This window comes from Tympanuchus pallidicinctus, unplaced genomic scaffold (assembly GCF_026119805.1).
Source record: "Tympanuchus pallidicinctus isolate F22 unplaced genomic scaffold, pur_lepc_1.0 scaffold3, whole genome shotgun sequence".
In the NCBI taxonomy this organism is placed as follows: Eukaryota; Metazoa; Chordata; class Aves; order Galliformes; family Phasianidae; genus Tympanuchus; species Tympanuchus pallidicinctus.
This window is the reverse complement of record NW_026294747.1, coordinates 8,285,044-8,302,201: the sequence shown is the minus strand read 5'-3', so window position 1 is coordinate 8,302,201 and position 17,158 is coordinate 8,285,044. Positions and strand designations below refer to the sequence as shown.

General features: G+C 36.0%; 2 protein-coding genes across 14 annotated transcripts in view; both read right to left on the bottom strand.

Moving 5' to 3' along the window:
• Positions 1–1,605: 1,605 nt before the first annotated feature.
• Positions 1,606–13,697, bottom strand: LYVE1 (lymphatic vessel endothelial hyaluronan receptor 1). The gene is made up of 8 exons (XM_052695672.1): positions 13,460–13,697; positions 12,633–12,713; positions 11,127–11,479; positions 6,169–6,328; positions 5,925–6,064; positions 3,493–3,768; positions 2,653–2,731; positions 1,606–1,926 (listed from the first exon to the last, which is right to left on the bottom strand). Exons 3-8 carry the CDS (start codon positions 11,206–11,208, stop codon positions 1,743–1,745), a joined length of 921 nt encoding a protein of 306 aa, XP_052551632.1. The 5' UTR covers positions 11,209–11,479; positions 12,633–12,713; positions 13,460–13,697; the 3' UTR covers positions 1,606–1,742.
• A 114-nt stretch (positions 13,698–13,811) lies between these two features.
• The window catches only part of IRAG1 (inositol 1,4,5-triphosphate receptor associated 1), a 109,364-nt gene continuing 106,017 nt past the window's right edge, over positions 13,812–17,158 (bottom strand). For 12 of the 13 annotated variants that reach the window (XM_052695661.1, XM_052695658.1, XM_052695665.1 and 9 more), the window contains one exon: positions 13,812–16,363. In XM_052695661.1, coding sequence (XP_052551621.1) covers positions 16,123–16,363 — 241 coding nt within the window. In that variant the 3' untranslated portion in view covers positions 13,812–16,122. The remainder of the gene's footprint in view (positions 16,364–17,158) is intronic. The other variant, XM_052695670.1, reaches the window with a different exon arrangement.

The following is a 17,158-nucleotide window of genomic DNA, read 5'->3' as shown; positions in this document are numbered from 1 at the left end:
TCATTCTATTGACAAAAGCAGATTTAAAATAAAAATGACAGCAACAGCAAAAAATCAATAACTACCACTTGCTGATGAGGAAAAGAGAAGCGGGTAATTTCTTATCTAAAAACTGGAAAAGACAGTTGTTAAAGGGCGAAAAAGTCCAGAATTACCTTGTATCCATTGCCTGTGTGCTTAAGCCCATATACTTTTCTGACACCCTAGTGACAAGTGATGGCTGTGGATTTCCTGATGGCATTATTCCTGCTTGCTACTCACTGCTTACACGGTGAGTGTGCTTTCATTATGTGTGCAAGCAGAGATGCACTGCATTCCTGCAGCACGTGGCAAGGAGAGGAACTACTTAATTGAGCAGGGAGGGCTGTACGTAACAGCTTTCCTCTGTTCTCTGTTGAAAATTTTCTCTGCTGAAGTTCTGTGGATGGGCATTTTAAATTAGTGGTTTGTGGAGCTGTGTGTAACCACAGTCCTGCAGAAGTGGTGGGCTGTGTTTCAACCCAGCCCAGACTCCTGGAGCCATAAAATCTCTCTATGCTATCAAAAACAAAAAACAAACAACAGGTGGCTCCTCTAAATAGGCTATTAGCAATACCCTGCCACTGTCTGTCTAGTGGAATATATAACAACTGGGCAAATGTTAGATTTCTGTGAATCAAAAGCATGAAAGGTCACAGCCAGATATTCTGCGCAGTAGAAAACAGCATGTACATGTATGTGAGCAGTTCTGTTACTATTCTATTTAAGACTTCTTCAAGCTACTTGATCTGAAAAAACACCTTTTTGCCATAACTTCAAATATAAAAGTTATCTAAACCACGTATTCAATAAAATATTTGGTAAATTGCTGGTTGTTTTTTTTTTCCATTCATATCCACTAATCACTTGTGTAACATTGAGGTTATATGAGATCTTTCTCCTATAAGACAGTTTTCATGAGAATAAATGGTCTAGACAAACATCTCTACCAACTTTCATGCTTTATGAAGTACTCTAAATGCCTTATACCACTTGAAGCCTTTATTTGGAAGGCCTCACTTAAATACACACAAAGACCTTAAATATAGCCATTGTAATACAGTTCAAGGTTCTTTTTCCCTGTCAAATATCTGATGCAAAAGAATGATACAGATTTTAATAAATAAAACAGTGAATTATATGATGAGGATACCTTAGAAAGTTGTTCAAGGATGCTGATGAAGATCAGCATCTTTGTACCCTTCTTTTGGTAGTGGAATGGCAGTGGGCCAATCTTGATTTTTTACTTGCAAACAGACTTATTCTGTTTGTAAACAGACTTTTTAAAAAACAGTGTGTAACTACTTAATGGAAACAAATTAACCTACTATTTTACTTATGACCTAGTATTGTTTTATTTTAGGCATTAAGTTAGCAGATCACCCATACAGATATAAAGGAATTTTTCATTACATATCAATGTGAATTTCATGCAAATAGTCACACACTCGTGTCACTAACAGCAAATTTTGATTTACTTCTTTGTTAAGAAGTGAACTGTAATATGGATGTTTTATTTATTTCAAGATACCATATTCTTTTGCAAGAGCATTTATAGCTGAAGATGTAATTATTAAAAAAAAATGCTTTCATATGTTAAGATGAGAAAAAAAAATTCATGACTATTTACAGTCACCCGCATTTAAAAGCATTGCTAAGTTATGTGCTTTGTTTTATATATTTCTAAAAAGAACTGTACGTTTCTCCTCCCTCTTCTGCTGACCTTAAACTTCCACTTCTAGACATTTTACTGTGGTTTCAGGCTTGGCTTTGGCCTCTTCTGCCTTTTTTTCATTATTCTTTGTTTCCTTCTCAAATGTTTTGTCATTTGATGCAGTCTCTTTGAGAGTCGTAGCTTCAACCATTTTTTTCTGATTCTTGTTTGAAAATGGGAAGGATTTCTTGTACCTTTAAATAAAAAGAAAGGATATTAAAGCGGAAACACTGACATTAGTTTAGTATTTTATTTGTTGAGAGGTACTACCAAATATCTAGCATTTGCTTTCTCTGCTGTATTCAAGGCAGAAGTGCCACAGAGAATAGCAGCAAGTGGGCTCACTGTACTTTTAAAAGCAATGTGCCTTTTAAAGAAATATTTTCTGCTTTGTGTTTGCTTTATACAAACCGTGTATGTTCAGGATTTGTGGTACATAATGATAATGCAAGCTGGGCAAGAATGTTAAAAATGGGCACAACTTTTTGATCTCTAATGATCCTCTGTGTTGAAGACCTGTTTAAATGGCTCAAAGGGGGTAAACAAGTATTTTTTTTCTGAAGGATAAGTGTTATTCTCTCGAGTCTGACATTGAAAGAAACAAAAGAAAGCTGCATAAATAGGCTTTTATATATACAGTTGCATGCTTAAATATTGCTGTCGTGGCAGACAGCAACACTCCACACTAGGTGTGACTGATTAATCAAAAATAGGTAATATTGGTCTGACTGCTTTTCTAAAAGGGCATAGCGACAATAGCAACAAAAATTAACTGCAGAACAGCAGAGCTGAAGATTTAATTCTTTGTTTTACAGTTACATCATTATCATTACAGCCCTCTTTAGCTGTATTTATGAAATATTCACTGCCTGTACTCTAGGAGTTAACTCACTCTAAGAGAAAAGATAGAAAAACCTTACTTTTTGATGTAGCAGACTGCTAGAAGAACTGAAATAATGAAGAAGATGACTGCCAGCACAAGGAGTGCAGTGGGGATACCTACAGATAAAAGGGAGGTAAGCATAAAGGTGTTATATATCTTTATACTGGACTTTCTAAAGGCTTATGAACATAAGTCCATATTCTTCTAAAACCAGCCTAGTGTAAAAGGTATGTATGGACACACAGACTCATAGAAGAATAAAAGTAAGCAATCTCAAAACCTTGGTTACTCCTGCTCCTTGTTTTGAGAGGCTAAAAGCACTTAGGCACTCCTTGACAGACATTTGTCATACTTGTCTAATCTGCTCATCAGAGATTTTTTTAAACAACCTACTGAGAAAATACGTTTTTGTAATTAACTGTCCTTCCATTTAATGCATTTTTCCATATATTTAGTCTATTTTCCAGTTTCTGTTTGTTAGGATTAGTTTTTCACACCTTGTATCTGGAAAACAAATCACTGTTCTACTTACAACTTTCTTGGTTTCTTTTATTTTTCAGATCTGGCTGTTTTCAGTTATTCAGAGCACATGGTGCTATGCTAGGACTTTCTCAGAAATGTATTCACCCCAAATCACATTAACCACAATGAATTTCCACCATTTCATACATAAATATTACCAAAAAGAATAAAATATTAAGATCTTATACTTAAAAATTATGCTAAAAAACCCCTTTTTTATAAGCTTTGTGACATTTTATTCTGCTTCAAGGTTCAGCTATATAAAAAAGAATGCTGGAGTAGCAAATAAAACCAGCGGTAAGCAGTTCTACTGCTAACATCTATCTCACTAACGAGCTATTCTAGTTGCCCTTACCTCCAAAGACAACACCATCATTCCTAAATGCAGCAGGGTAAGTGTGGTATTCCTCTGGCATTGTTGTAGTAGTCCCCTCTGTTGGTAATATAGTTTCAGTTATACATATTATCCGAAATCTCATGTTTTTCGGGGTTTGTTCTGGTTCAGTTGCAGTGGGCACTGCTGTGGTGTTCCCAGTCAAATCTGAACCTGAATACGCAGTTAATTCTGTTGGTACACTTGATGGTAGTATGGTTGTAGTTGGGTCTGGTTTACATGAATTAATTTGAACATCTATAGTAGGGAAAGGAAATACATAAGATTACAAACATTTAGAGAAATTGTTGTCCAGCCATTTCCTTCTGGAGATCATTTGCTTGGTCAGAAAAGCATTATCTAAATCTGGCAAGCTTTTTTCAAACAAGTGGCTAAAACCAGTCGTGTACACTTTGAACCATTACGTATATAGTTGAACACTTTCAGTGGTATGCATTTTATAATTGCATACCACTGATGATTCCTTCTGAAGAGTACTTATAGTAATAATCCATATTAAAAATAAATAAATAACCTGGCCTCCTGCAGAAAGCAATCTTAACTAGAGATCCAAGCTTCAAAAGCATTCCCATTATATAATGGGAAAATAAATGCTATTATTTATATTTTCAAAGCATACACATGCACTGTCGACACTTTTGACAGTTTTGATTTCCTAGGAGGAAAAGTATCCCATAAAACTTTCAGGTAAATCAGGCACCAGAGCAAAATGAACAATGAGACAGTTCTGCTGGTGCCTACAAAGAAACAAACACCAGGCACATTCTGAGATTAAGTCATTTAAATGATGTGAATATTGTCTGTATAAAAATGTGGGTGCAAGTGGACTTCTATATGCAAATGCAAAATCTGACTACTGAACTGGCTTGTGTGAAAATATGAAAATTCACCTTTTTTTGTGAAGATCCACATTTTGAAAAGCTGTAAAGATTTTGCTAAACAAGCAGATTACAGCATAAATAACGGGAAATGACGTATGTACTGTGCTCCAAATGAATCCCCTGGGAAGTCTGGTGACGCAGTTACATTCACAGAATAAAAAGCTGAGTAACAGAGGCTTTTTAGTCTTTCTCCACAACAGTTTCCAAATGATTTTTGGTGTTACAACTACAAATGTTTTAGCTAAGAAATGTCTAGAACAGGTGGCATTTTGGCTATTAAGATGCAGAAACGCAGAATCATCACAGTGTTAATTTTTTTATTATTATCATTTTCTAGCCACTCAATCAATTTTCTTTTTGGAATTATTTGCTACCTCCTTAATGTTACCTGCCTATGCAAGATTTCTGATGCAAAATGACACGTATTTCACTCGCTTCCACTCTCTAGGTTGTAGATAAAAACATTAAAGAACAGCAGTCTCAACACAGACTCCTGGGAAATGCCACAGGAAATAGGCACAGTCTGTCTTCTTATCATTGTATGGGCATATATTGAAAAACCATCTTTCTCCTGGTCTTTCCCAACCCTTGTTGACACGTCTTTTTTCAGAATTTTGTATTGTTACCTAAAATCACTGGCAAGGTCAAGGCACTGATTAGAAATAATTTCACCATATACATGATCAGTGATTTACTGGGATGGTTACATAATAATCACGAGTATGGAACACTAGCAAGAACACAAAACCTCCAGTTAAATACTTATTTTCAGTAGATAAGGTAGAAGTAATTAAGAAACAATACTAGAAGTAATTAAGAAACAATACCAATCTGTTTTGAATTAAGATCTAATTTACATCAAGACCTAAGTTCTACTTCTGCATCTTTGATCTAGGAACAGATAGTCAAGGAGGAGAGGAAGGACAGATCTTTTTTCAAACAAAACGATTCAGATTATGTCCTACTAAAGAAGCTGTTTCCTTTTACTGAGAACAGACTAGAAATTGTGTTGATTTTATGGTCTCTTAAATGACCCTCCGTTTAATTTAATGGATACATTTGCTTTTTTTCAAAAAAGAATCAGCCTTTCCTGAAGAAACCCTCTCTTGGTCATTGCCAAAAAATATGTATGTTTACACAGGCTGCCTTGTTGCAGATTGTTTACCTACCATCTTTCAAATCACCATACCTAATCTCCTAGACAGTTAAAACCCACTAAATATATTGTGTTGACATGGCAAAAGCATCTTTTCCAATAAGATCTTCCATAGCAACACCAACTTACTATTTTGCAATGGAATGGAATTTCTGTATTGCTTGGAAATGTGGGTTTGTTTCTCTTTTTCTTTTTTTAACCTTGCAGAGCTAAATAAAGCTTAACAATATTTAAGATCGGGTGAAAGAGTCATCAAATGATAAGAACTTACATATTTGTTATGATATTTTGTATGCAAATATTTTAAAAAGAATTCAAACCCAAACACAAGAAATGTAGTTGTTACACTTACATACCTGAAGAATTGAAGCAGTAAACTGCAAATTTAGAAGCTTGATTAGCACGCCAGTTCACTAGTCCAACGCTGCCCCGACCACATTTCTTATTGGATGTTATACGAGGAATGGCAACCAATCCATCTTTTATCCATCCAGAACTACAATAAAAGCATAAGTCTTTTTAATAGTAGATTTCTACACAGCTTCACGTTAGGTAAAAGGGTTTATTGAAAATAAAGAAAAACTAATGGATGTTGTATACCTGCATGTTTCAAAGCCATTTTTCAAAGCCTTCTCAACCTGTTCTTTACTTGCCAGTTGTAGATTCAGTCGACTGCACACATTACTTGCTTCTGAAAAATTCACTTTCTCGTCAAGATACAGTCCTACACCTGTGATCCTGCAAGGTGAAAGCGTGGAACCTGTAATTTAGACATAGATATTCTAAGTTAATTTTATATATTAATGCTAACAATTATCCTCCATGTAAAATTTAAGATCATGCTTAAGATCACATTCAGACAAATTGCCTATTCTTCAAAGTTTCTAACTTGAGGGTGGCAAAAAAGTGATTTCTATAGAAATAACTACTTTACAATAAAGTATTGTCTCAACATGATAGTCTAGAATTTCAAAAGTTTCGACAGTCATTAAATTAAATGTAAACACAGCTGGCATTTGTGTTGTTACCAGATCAGATTCAGGGCTTTTTTCTTTTTTTAAAAAATGAAAAAGATAAAAGTAAAGTTGCACCAAAGCAGTGGGCTGGATTCTGTTAGAGCACTCTTCTTAACAGAGAGATTTTAAAATAGTTTCTCAATTCTTTTAAACTTATCTTTCTTTCCTATGAGAGCTGCTCTGAAGGAAACACCTCATTTTACTACGTTGCCCACAACATCAGAGACAGATGTTGGTGGTATGGAAGTAGAAGCTGAACCTTCACACCAGAATTCTGTTACATGTTATTGCAGTGTGACAGCAGAGGGGCAGCCTGACAAAATGGAGTTCAACATGGAAGTGTGGATGAAGCAATGGTGTGTCACCAAATTCTGCCAAGAGGAAAAAAATGCACCCACTGACATTCATCAGTGCTTGCTGAATGTTAATGGTGGACAAACATGCATATGAGCACAGTGATGTGATGGGCAGTGCATTTCAGCATTGACAATAGCAAGTCACTGCCACTGGTGCAGATTTTTATGAGCATGACATGCATGCTCTCATTCATCACTGGTGAAAATGCACAACTATCAGTGGTTACTATGTTGAAAAAGGGTGTTTAGAAGCTGAGAATTTTCTCTATCAAATAGTGTTACTGTGCTCTTTGTGTGTGTTGTAGTTTCCATGGAAATAAATGGGAGGCATTACTTTCAGTGCAACCTATATTGTTTGGCATGATTTTATTTTGTTTTTTTCTTCCATGTACTGTCAACTACTGAATTTGCTGAGTATGAGGCAGGAAGCAGATGGTAGGAAGAGAGAAGATAGATGGATTTATGATACTTTTCCCAAACTCGTCAACAATAGGCAGTTTATCCAGCATTTTCAGGGTTCTACATCTGGCACATTATCCATGGCAACTACCTCAGGGAAGACATCGTTTAGGTGAGATTATGCCTGCTGTACTCCTTTAGCCTGAGTTAAGGATGTAGGACAGATCTCAGGATTTTACAGAGGACGGGCAAAGATGTACTCTTTGTTCAGATATTTCCCAGAAGCATATGCCAGAAAAAAAATATTTTTCCTTTTTTTTTTTTTGAGTTGCATACAGTAATTGCCATATTAAATGAAAAGGAATAGCCTGTAAGAAGTAATTTCAAAATAGCTACACATTTCCTAGGAATATAATTCCCATACCTTGTCAAAATAAAATCAACAGAAAACACAACAAAATGCAACTAGATTAACTGGGTACTCTGGACACACTTGGTTTTTTTCTTGGTATTTGTTTAAGCTTGCAACCATTTCAGGATTTCATTGCAAACAGTCCAAATAACCAGCTCCCACAGGTATTACTTCCTTGCTGGACATTCTATACAGGCTCTGTATGTCCACCAGCTATGTATACTAGTGAAAACTTCAAAAAAATCAGTGCATCAGTCAATAGGCAGTCTACAGCCAAGGACAAAAAGAAACAACACCAGCTGATCCATTGCTATCACTTCTTAGCAACAGAGGTTCAATTGAATTTTTTGAATGGAATGATAGAACTAGCACCATGAAAAGAGGTTAAGAAGATGTCTAAGCTCGTGTGGAAGGCATAAAGAAAGGCAGACTTTCCACTCTTGCTTCCATTGAATGGGGTGCAGTTGGAAATATCTTCTGGTAAAAGATGCATCTCTTCTGGTTTTATGTTTAGTTTAATGGGATTTAAATGTTGCACAGAGCAATCATTGAATTTGACGGATTTATCTCAGCATCTGCAGAGTTGTGGCCTCCCATAAGCACTTCCTGGTATAGCACAGACCCAATCCCAGACAGATGGTGAATGAATGAGCTCTTAAGCATCCCCATAGCCAAATCATAGCTACATCCAATCCTGGCCAAATACACTGTGTGAGAATTCAGAGCTCTAAGACCCAAAAATACACTGTTGCTCAGTGAAGAGGTGTGTGTCAGGTATCAAGAACATCAAATCTGTTCAAGGAATCCCAGCAAGATGATGAATCATGGCATCAAATTTCTTCAGTTACTGTCAAATATCTTCCTGTCCAGTCAGTGTGTGTTCATGAATGACTCCTTGTATGTCTTCATCTTGGTCAAGCTTCTTGGTATCAGGCAGGTGCTCCAGCATTGTTTTCTAGATTCCTTTTTGCTAGCAAGGAGCTCTCCATCTTCTTGAGAACTTTTACATTTCCCCTCTTTCTCAGCTGCTGATGCACATCCCATTTTCAAGCTCCCATTCCTTCTCTATTGTTTATTCCTAGTTCTCTTCTCCCCTTACTTGCTCAGATGTCACTCATACTGTTAGTGCTTAATTAAACAACTATTTCCCTTAGGAAGCTGTCTAGATAGTTGTAAACTGCTATAGTCTTCAGTCATTCAATTACAAGATTATAAAATGAGAATTGCTTAATAGATATAAACAACAATAAATGTATTAATTCAGTATGAGAAAGCTGAGTCATAAGCATTAACACAAGTGATTCTAAGACATGGGCCGAAGTTTTACCTTAGAATTTGCTAAGGATTTAAAAACAAAATAGAAAAGTAAAAGGAATGTTTTGGAAAAAACTATTGGTTCCAATTTGGATTTAGATTTAGATCTTGGTTGGTTTTACAGCATGAAAATGAAATCCAGAAAGAGAAAAGTAAGCTCTTCAAGACTTTTCATCACTTCTTAGAATCACCTCTGACTTCTGCATTAAAGAAAACTCAGTTTGTACAGGAGACAGACTAATCCTTTAAAAGCATTGTGTTTACAAGTTGCCCATAGCTATCATTTTTGTTTGGTCTATTTAGTTAATCTGCTAATAACTGAACATTTCCCTTTGAGTCTTTTATAAGAAATCCATTTTACTGAGAGAGGTGGGAAAGACTAGACAGAAAAATCTCACAAGAGGACAAACTTGTCACAGGACAGGAAGAATGTGTTTAGAGTGTGAGCTTATTCTGCATTAATTCTCTTCTTACTTTTTGAAGAAGCCGTTTCTCTCTCTTTGCCCTCCCCCAAGCCCTCACTCTGATTTGTTAAAAAGAGTTTACTTGGGTTGCTGACATCAGGGAGCAGCAAGAGTGAAGCTGCTCCACATTAAAAGCTGAGCAGGGAGCAGAGGGTGACTGCAGCACAGGCATGACAGTGCCTCACAACTAAGGCACAGTCCCACAGCACCCAAGCAGGGTCACACTGTGACAGGTCTTTGGCATCCTCTTTGCACTGGTAGAGCGCAAGGCAATGTGTCAGACACAGGAATAATGAAGAAAGTGCATTTGGGAACAGAAAGAGAAATATGCTACCTATAACACATGCTTGAAGTCCACTCTGGACAGAAGGCCAGCTACAATGCATGCTCCATCAGTGAAGCCCAGCCAGTAAGTCAGTAGAGGAGTGGGCAGGTCTGGGCACAAGCAAACGACATACAACACAACTCCAAGGCACATAGGAATCAGCCATGAGCTTAACTTGACTTCTTGGGCTAATGAGCAGAGAGTACATGAGCAATTACCCTAAGTAAGGCTTAGAGGGGAACTAAAAGGGTCCTAACATCCCTAACTAAGGCATAGTCTTAAGACTCAAGGTATTTCCCCAGCAAAAAATATATTCAGTAGTTGGGATCTGTAGAAGAGTTTACTGTTGTTAATCGTGGAATTTCAACAGGACTTGAGCTGAGCATCTGATTCACCCAAGTCCAGGTTTCCTTCAGAGGCCTTTCAGTAGATAAGAAAACCAATTCTCTGCAACAGTGGTGTAATGTTCCTTTACAAAGGCAGAGAGAGTATTTACTCCTTGCAAACTGTAGTGAAGCATCTGGAAACATTTTCTATCTTCAGAAAGTCTAGTGTAGGAGGCCTCCAAGTTTCACTAACTCACAGAAGAAAGGGGTATTATATGACTGATTCTAAAAGCAGGGACATATAATAACATCTGAGGGAAAGGGGTTATCTAAACACTGTAGGACACAGCTGAAGTTGGCAATTCCCTACACTAATTTTTCAAACAGATAGTTTATATAAAATAGGAAATTGGTGTTATATTAAGCAGAGACAAGTGTTTCTGTCCTGGAGATGAGCCACGAGATCCCTCTGCAAGTTTCCTTCAATTTTCCAAACAAAGGAAGTATCAAGATATTGTCACATCAGTGCAAATAACTGTGTTAACGATAGCACTTTATCACAGAAACTAAGAACTGATTTCATATGGATTTTGCTCTCTGAGGATTACACAAAACTATTTGCTATGCTATGTTAAATGGTCTATTAAAAACAACAAAGTCACATTTCAATAATTCTAAACTTAATTCTAAATGGATTATCATAATTTTGGAACAAGCAATTCTGTAGCATTTATATATCACTTGATCTTATCAAATAATTAGACTAACAATGAAAGACTCTCCTTATGCTATTTTTCATTGCACTATCCTATGAAGAGCCTGTTGTTTCCTATGCTAGCAAACCTGTTTACACATATCCTCTTTCCCCCATTTTGCCTGCAAATCTATTTTTTCCAAGTACTTTTCTGTTCAACTATGATGTTTTAAAAAGTGGGACTTCACATACCTGTTATACAGTAATTTTGAGCCATGAATGTCATAATCCAGACTGATAACACCGCTGAGGTAACTCCAAAATAAGTTGTCATTGTCACAAACTCAGAAAATTGAGAAATTTGAGGTGATTTGTCTTCTGAGCTGAGAAGAATTAAGATACTGGACCACGTCTGAGATAGCCCTTCAGATGACTTTTTGAAAGAAACTTCAGCTGTCACTGCACTGCTTCGTAGAAACCTCAGATGTGTTGTCTGTCCCACTCAAAGGCGAGGTCACTGACTGGAAATCCGTAATCACCCTTTACACTTTCTTTCATGTAGGGCTTGCTGGAAAATTTAACTACTGCTGACTCAAAAAACACAGCTGAGGAAGGGAGATAAGACTGTTAAACTGCTAAGTCAGTAAACACTCTGAAATTAGTTTTTCTTTTGCTGTTTTTTCCTGTTTTACTGATTAACAACACATTAATCATATTGTCTGTTCATCTGGTAAATAAAAATAATTGGCTATTAAATCACAGCAAGGCAGGCAATCATACAGAGGAACAAAATTGGAGTTTTTATTTTGGAATTAGAAGGGCATCCATTCCCCACTGTTTTATTTGCCTTGATGCAGCGTATTTACCTTCATCATTTGCCTTTCAGTTCCAGTGCAAAAATAAGTACCATAATAGGTAATTTGATACTTGCTTTTGGACAGATGTGGAGATAAGCAGGATTTCTTGTGAGACTACGCATGGACAGTGATGGGAGCCAACCTATTCACTGCTGCCTTTTGTGAGCTTTGAATAAACTAATACCAACAGACTGATTCAAATCACAGATAATCCTGGCAGCCGTAACTTCAAAAACCTTCAGGAAGTCTTAGCAGAAGGCATAGGTCCCACCTCTTACAGCAGCACATACCATGGTTATGTAGGTACTACAACATAGACATGTACAGGGCTAAGTTGCAGATGGCTGCTGTGGCTAACGAAATTATGCCTCCAATACTAACAAACAAATGAAAATCTGGTTGTGTTTCAGCTGTGGTTTAGAACTGAATGTGGGTAAATCTCTTGGAGATCTTAAGACAAGCTTCTATTTATGTCTTTGTTTTACAATACTTACATACTTACACAGTGATGGCAATCTCCAGTACTGCGATCAGACTTTCAACTGAAGCTCTAAGAGGATTCACTTGCATTCATGATGTGGGAGAAACTACCAGTTATTCTGCTGCTTTCATGGATTAGTGGTCTGCGACTGTAAAATAATATTAAACAAAACCAACTCAATAGCCTTGAACTGCTAAATATATTCTGCCGTGAAAACTGATTTCCAAAGTTGGATTCTGAAGAGAGGTATTTTAAACTGCATGCTGATTTCTTTTCAAAAACCGTTTGGATGTGGTGCTCAGGGACATGATTTAGCTGTAGGTTGTTAGAGGTAGGGTAGTGTGGTTAGGTTGTGGCTGGACTCGATGACCTTCAAGGTCTTTTCCAACCTGAGTGATTCTATGATTCTAAGTTTACTACCTTGTGCCAATTGTTCTCACTGTAGCAAAGTTCCTTTAGTCAAACTCTGTCCATGTTATTGATGTTTAATTGGATTCTTAGCTGAAAAAAAATGACAAAAACAACTTGGTTAAACTAAACAAAAATATAAGGTCCTTCACGGCTTTTAAGAGCAATATACAGGTAATGAGATGAAGAAAAAAATAGAATGATAAAATGAGACTGAATTTTTTTTCATCAGTTTCTTTCTTTTAACATTTTAGCTGTTCCAAAATTGTGAGGAAGATCATTTATCTGGACTGTATCATTAGAAAAGGTCTGTAAGTTGTTTATGGGTCTTCACCTTAACTTGTGTGCAAAGAAGAGCCCAGCTTCTTGCTGAATATTTTAAATTAGCATTTGAAAAAATATGGTAAGCTATAAGGAACATCCCATCATCTCATGCCAACATGTTTAGAAATGTTTCAAAAGATGATGAAGATCACTAGACAGAAATCTTTTGGTCTGAGGAGAACAGACTTAAATATTCTCTGAAATCATTGCTAAAGGATACCTGAAACCTGAAAAATAGGAACAGAAACAAATTAAGAGTAAAAAGATGTATATGTGGAAAATACAAATATCTGGGTCGCTTTAATTGTAGCAACTATTTCTTTCAAGATTATCTTTGTCCCAGATTTTATCTCCCTGAAGCAGACCATCAGAAATTCAGCAGTGAAATTTGTGCTCTTTGTGGAAATTGAGCACTGTCTCCTTTGCACTGGTCTGGCAGGTCAGCTCTCCACAAAGCCCTTGCTTCCCGGACCTTCCAAGACAAAAAGAACACAACTCAGATAAAGAATCCTAACCTTTCACTTAGTCTCCTATGGTTGCAGTCTTCTTTCTCCTCAAAGACAAGCAGCCACTCTTTGAAGCAGGAGTTAAACTCTCACCGGGATATTTCAACATCCTCTCTCATTTTTAGGATATGACGAGGTTGACCCTGCTTACAAACCTCTTCTCTATTGACATGGGAGTTTGCTTGCTCTTCTACATCATTTTTCTGAATAAATGAAACACTAAGAACAAGATCCTTGGTATGGGTAACATGACACTACATTACACAGTGTAGAAAAGGCAACGGCATTTCAGAAGAACATTTTCATTAATATGCAGACAGAGTGCATGTGAAAAATAAATCTTTAAGGTAGCAACAGTGAGGACTTTGAAACTGTTCTTTTATTTCAAAACTCAAGTATGTGATACTATACAGTACAATACCAGCAGACTGGTGCAAAATCTTACAATGTTACAGAATTAAATATGATACAAAAAAATAGTGCCCTTTTAAAATTCCTTTTACTAGAAACATCTGTGCTGTGCAGGAAAACAATAGACGTGTCTTGCTTAAGCAAAAAATAAATATTGCACCTCAAGAAATCTATTTCAGTGTTAATGGCATAAATAGTAGATCTATTTCTCATTATCTGTTGTGATCTCTGAACTCAGAAGAGATTTAGTGTGTTTGTGTTTTAGTTTCTGTTTCTTTAAACAGATAAAAAAAACCTAATATCCAATGGAAATAAACTACATTTAGAATAGGTTTTCTCCACAACCTAGTTTTCTATCCAAAAAGATGTCTTCACTAATTAACTGAAAAATGCAAGCGAAAATATTTAATGTGCTGTTAGTCACTGTGGTCCATTACTTTTACTGGACAGTTTTCTCACAGTAGGTGTATAAATTAAAACTATTTATATTTTCATCAACCTTATCCTCATCTTTTAATCCTTTTAGAAATCCCTCACTTCTCTCAATCCACTCCCCATAATAAATAATACCTTTGTGGTTAAATTATACTCGCCTTAAACACTGCAAGTAACTCAGCTCCAATTAATACAACTACTTATGAAATTTTGCCTTGTGGACCAAGTTCATGAAAATCCATTGTGCTGAATTCCAAAAGAGATGAAGACCCTGTCCACGCTCTGGCCAACAAAAACTTAGCACATGATCAATATTAAGCAGTTGAAGAGTCCTACTGACATCAATAACATTCTACAAGAACTAACATAAGGTGTTGGTTCAACATCAGTGCAAAGGTGAATAAGAACAAATTAATTCAATTACAGACACTGTTATCTATTTTTCCTCAGTGTGCTCCAAAATGTCTGTAGTCACATAAAGTATGTATCACAATTTTTGGCATAGTGGATTCTGAATCTTCAGGTCTATTTGCCTTTTATTGCCTTATTATGTCAGCAACATTATTTCTAAACAGTTTTAAGATGAAGAAGCTGGTTCTAATAAATGAATACTGTATTGCTATCTGTAAGTTTCTTTAAATAGTAGAAGTATGGGAAATGTCACAGTAATTCTTCACTGTTGGGTATTCTAACTGAATCAAATATATAGCAAACAATTAGCAAGAAACTCTCTTCTGTCTTGCTTAGCAATTACAATTTTAGACCAAATTACACTTTCCCATTATCCTTTTTGAACTTCCTTAAACACTCTATATTCATCCAAAAAAACAAGCAGTATATACATAATAAAAACCTCCAAACTGCTTATACGTGTTTTTTTTTTTTTTCCAAAGCTAGCACTGATCTACTATTTTTCTTTTTTTTTTTCTCCTCCACTCCTCCATGTAATTTTCTTGTAAGAAAGATTTAGCTAAAGATGCAACAAACAAAATTCACCAGTAGGATATTTGTTATTAGCAATAAACATGCAAACTAAATTTCAGAGTGTTAGAAATCTGCTTTCTTTGATAGATTGAGCTTCAGTTCAGACTTTACACCAAAAGAAGACGAGCTCACGATCCCAGATCTTATGGGATGATACCAAAAGTGCCACCTACACCTCTTTTTAGGTTTTGTTATATATCCCATTCGAAAAATAGAGATGGTCCTAGTTTTACAGTGTATCATAAAACGCATGTATGAATGTACTTGCATACTGATAATTTCCTTCATGAAATTAAGGCATCCACAAGACATCTTGTCCGACAAAATAATTTTAACCTTCCACTGGCCTTATACCTTTCTACCCAAAAATCATGAACAAAAAAAAAAAGAAAAAAAATTACATTTTTAAAACTCAAAGGACACAAATGTCATTAATACGTCAACAACAACAACAAAACAATGAATTCAGGAAATGCAAAGTGAAACACTAACTGCAAATATGGTTTTAATCATAGCCTTCAAAATCAAAGGAAAGGTGTCAACATCTTGTGCAAATCTTTCTTTTAATTGCCTGCTGGTTGCTGATTAGTGCCAAAACCTTATCATGATTCAATATTATTTGAATCAGTCATTTAAATTAAGAGGATAAAAATAATTATTTACCAGGTAATTATTTTGGCAAGCTATTTTCACAATGTATCACCAGGATTGATGGGTGGAGTAACTCACTCGTGTAACAGACGTAACAGATGACAACTGTACAGGTGACTAAGCACTACCCTTAACAATAGTGTTCTAATACTGTGCTCTCTCAGGTACCATAAATACATGGTGTTGCTTTGTTATTCAGTGCGTTGCTCATGTTGAAATCCTGAGTTCCACCAGGAATACTGATGGGCAGCAGAACAGCTGGCTTTTCCTTCAGGTCTCTCTGATACTTCATCACAGGAGCTGTATGAATGGTAGATTCCCAACACCACGGCAAAAATGATTATTGCAGCCACTACAAGCCATACCACATTCCAGTGTTTACAGAGTTTGGGGTACAATATATATAAATAATTAACGATGACTTCAAGTCTGCTGTAAAATGAAAAGAATACCGTTACACGTTAATAATATGCAAATCAATTACCTTGAGCTTGTAAATTCGAGGAGTTTCATATCTGCATCATGCATTATTTCTCTTACAAAGAAAAACGCATAGTCAGGAAAGAATCACACATTTGCTCTTTCAAGAGCTGCTATACATTCAAATATAGGCGATATTTGCAAGACGACTGTATGCAGTTACCAAGCAATTGCCTTGGCTTCTCTTTCTCCTACCTGTCAACTGGCAAATGTCAGAGCTTGACACAATTTAAAATTCTGCCTTGTTTAGCTTAACTGAGCAAGCTATGAACGTCATAATTCGTCTTAAACATTTCCTCATGAGTTTCATGACTAATGAGATGACCATCCTGAACATGGCTGGAATTTCAAATTAATAGACATTTATAGTCATAGTAATCTTGGAAACAGTCCTTTGGGATCAGGTAAAGATGCCTAACATCTTGGGATTGGATATTTTATTTGCTTTGGTCACTATTGAATTTCTCTGTAATGCACAAATCTTTTTTAATTTTGGAATGCAGGAAATTGAAGTTCTATCAAACAAGGTTGATAGAACTCAATCAACTCCAAAATAAAAAAAATTAAAAAAATAAAAAAAAAAGCTGAAAGCATAGAAAAGTTTTTCAGTTAAGCACAAATGTTTCAGGTATGATAAAGCAGAGTATACAAAATCCATGCTGTATTCAAAGAGCATTCAATGAATGTAATAAATGTGTCCCTCTGCTGAAAGCTGGGATAGCTTTCCATCATAGTGCTGTTCTGCAA

Excerpts from the sequence above, each read along its gene's own strand:
- LYVE1 (XM_052695672.1), bottom strand. The coding sequence starts at position 11,208 with ATGACAACTTATTTTGGAGTTACCTCAGCGGTGTTATCAGTCTGGATT. Across the intron at positions 6,065-6,168 it reads AATGGCTTTGAAACATGCAG|TTCTGGATGGATAAAAGATG; the intron begins GTATACAACATC and ends CTTTTATTGTAG. Across the intron at positions 3,769-5,924 it reads TTACTGCTTCAATTCTTCAG|ATGTTCAAATTAATTCATGT; the intron begins GTATGTAAGTGT and ends TCCCTACTATAG.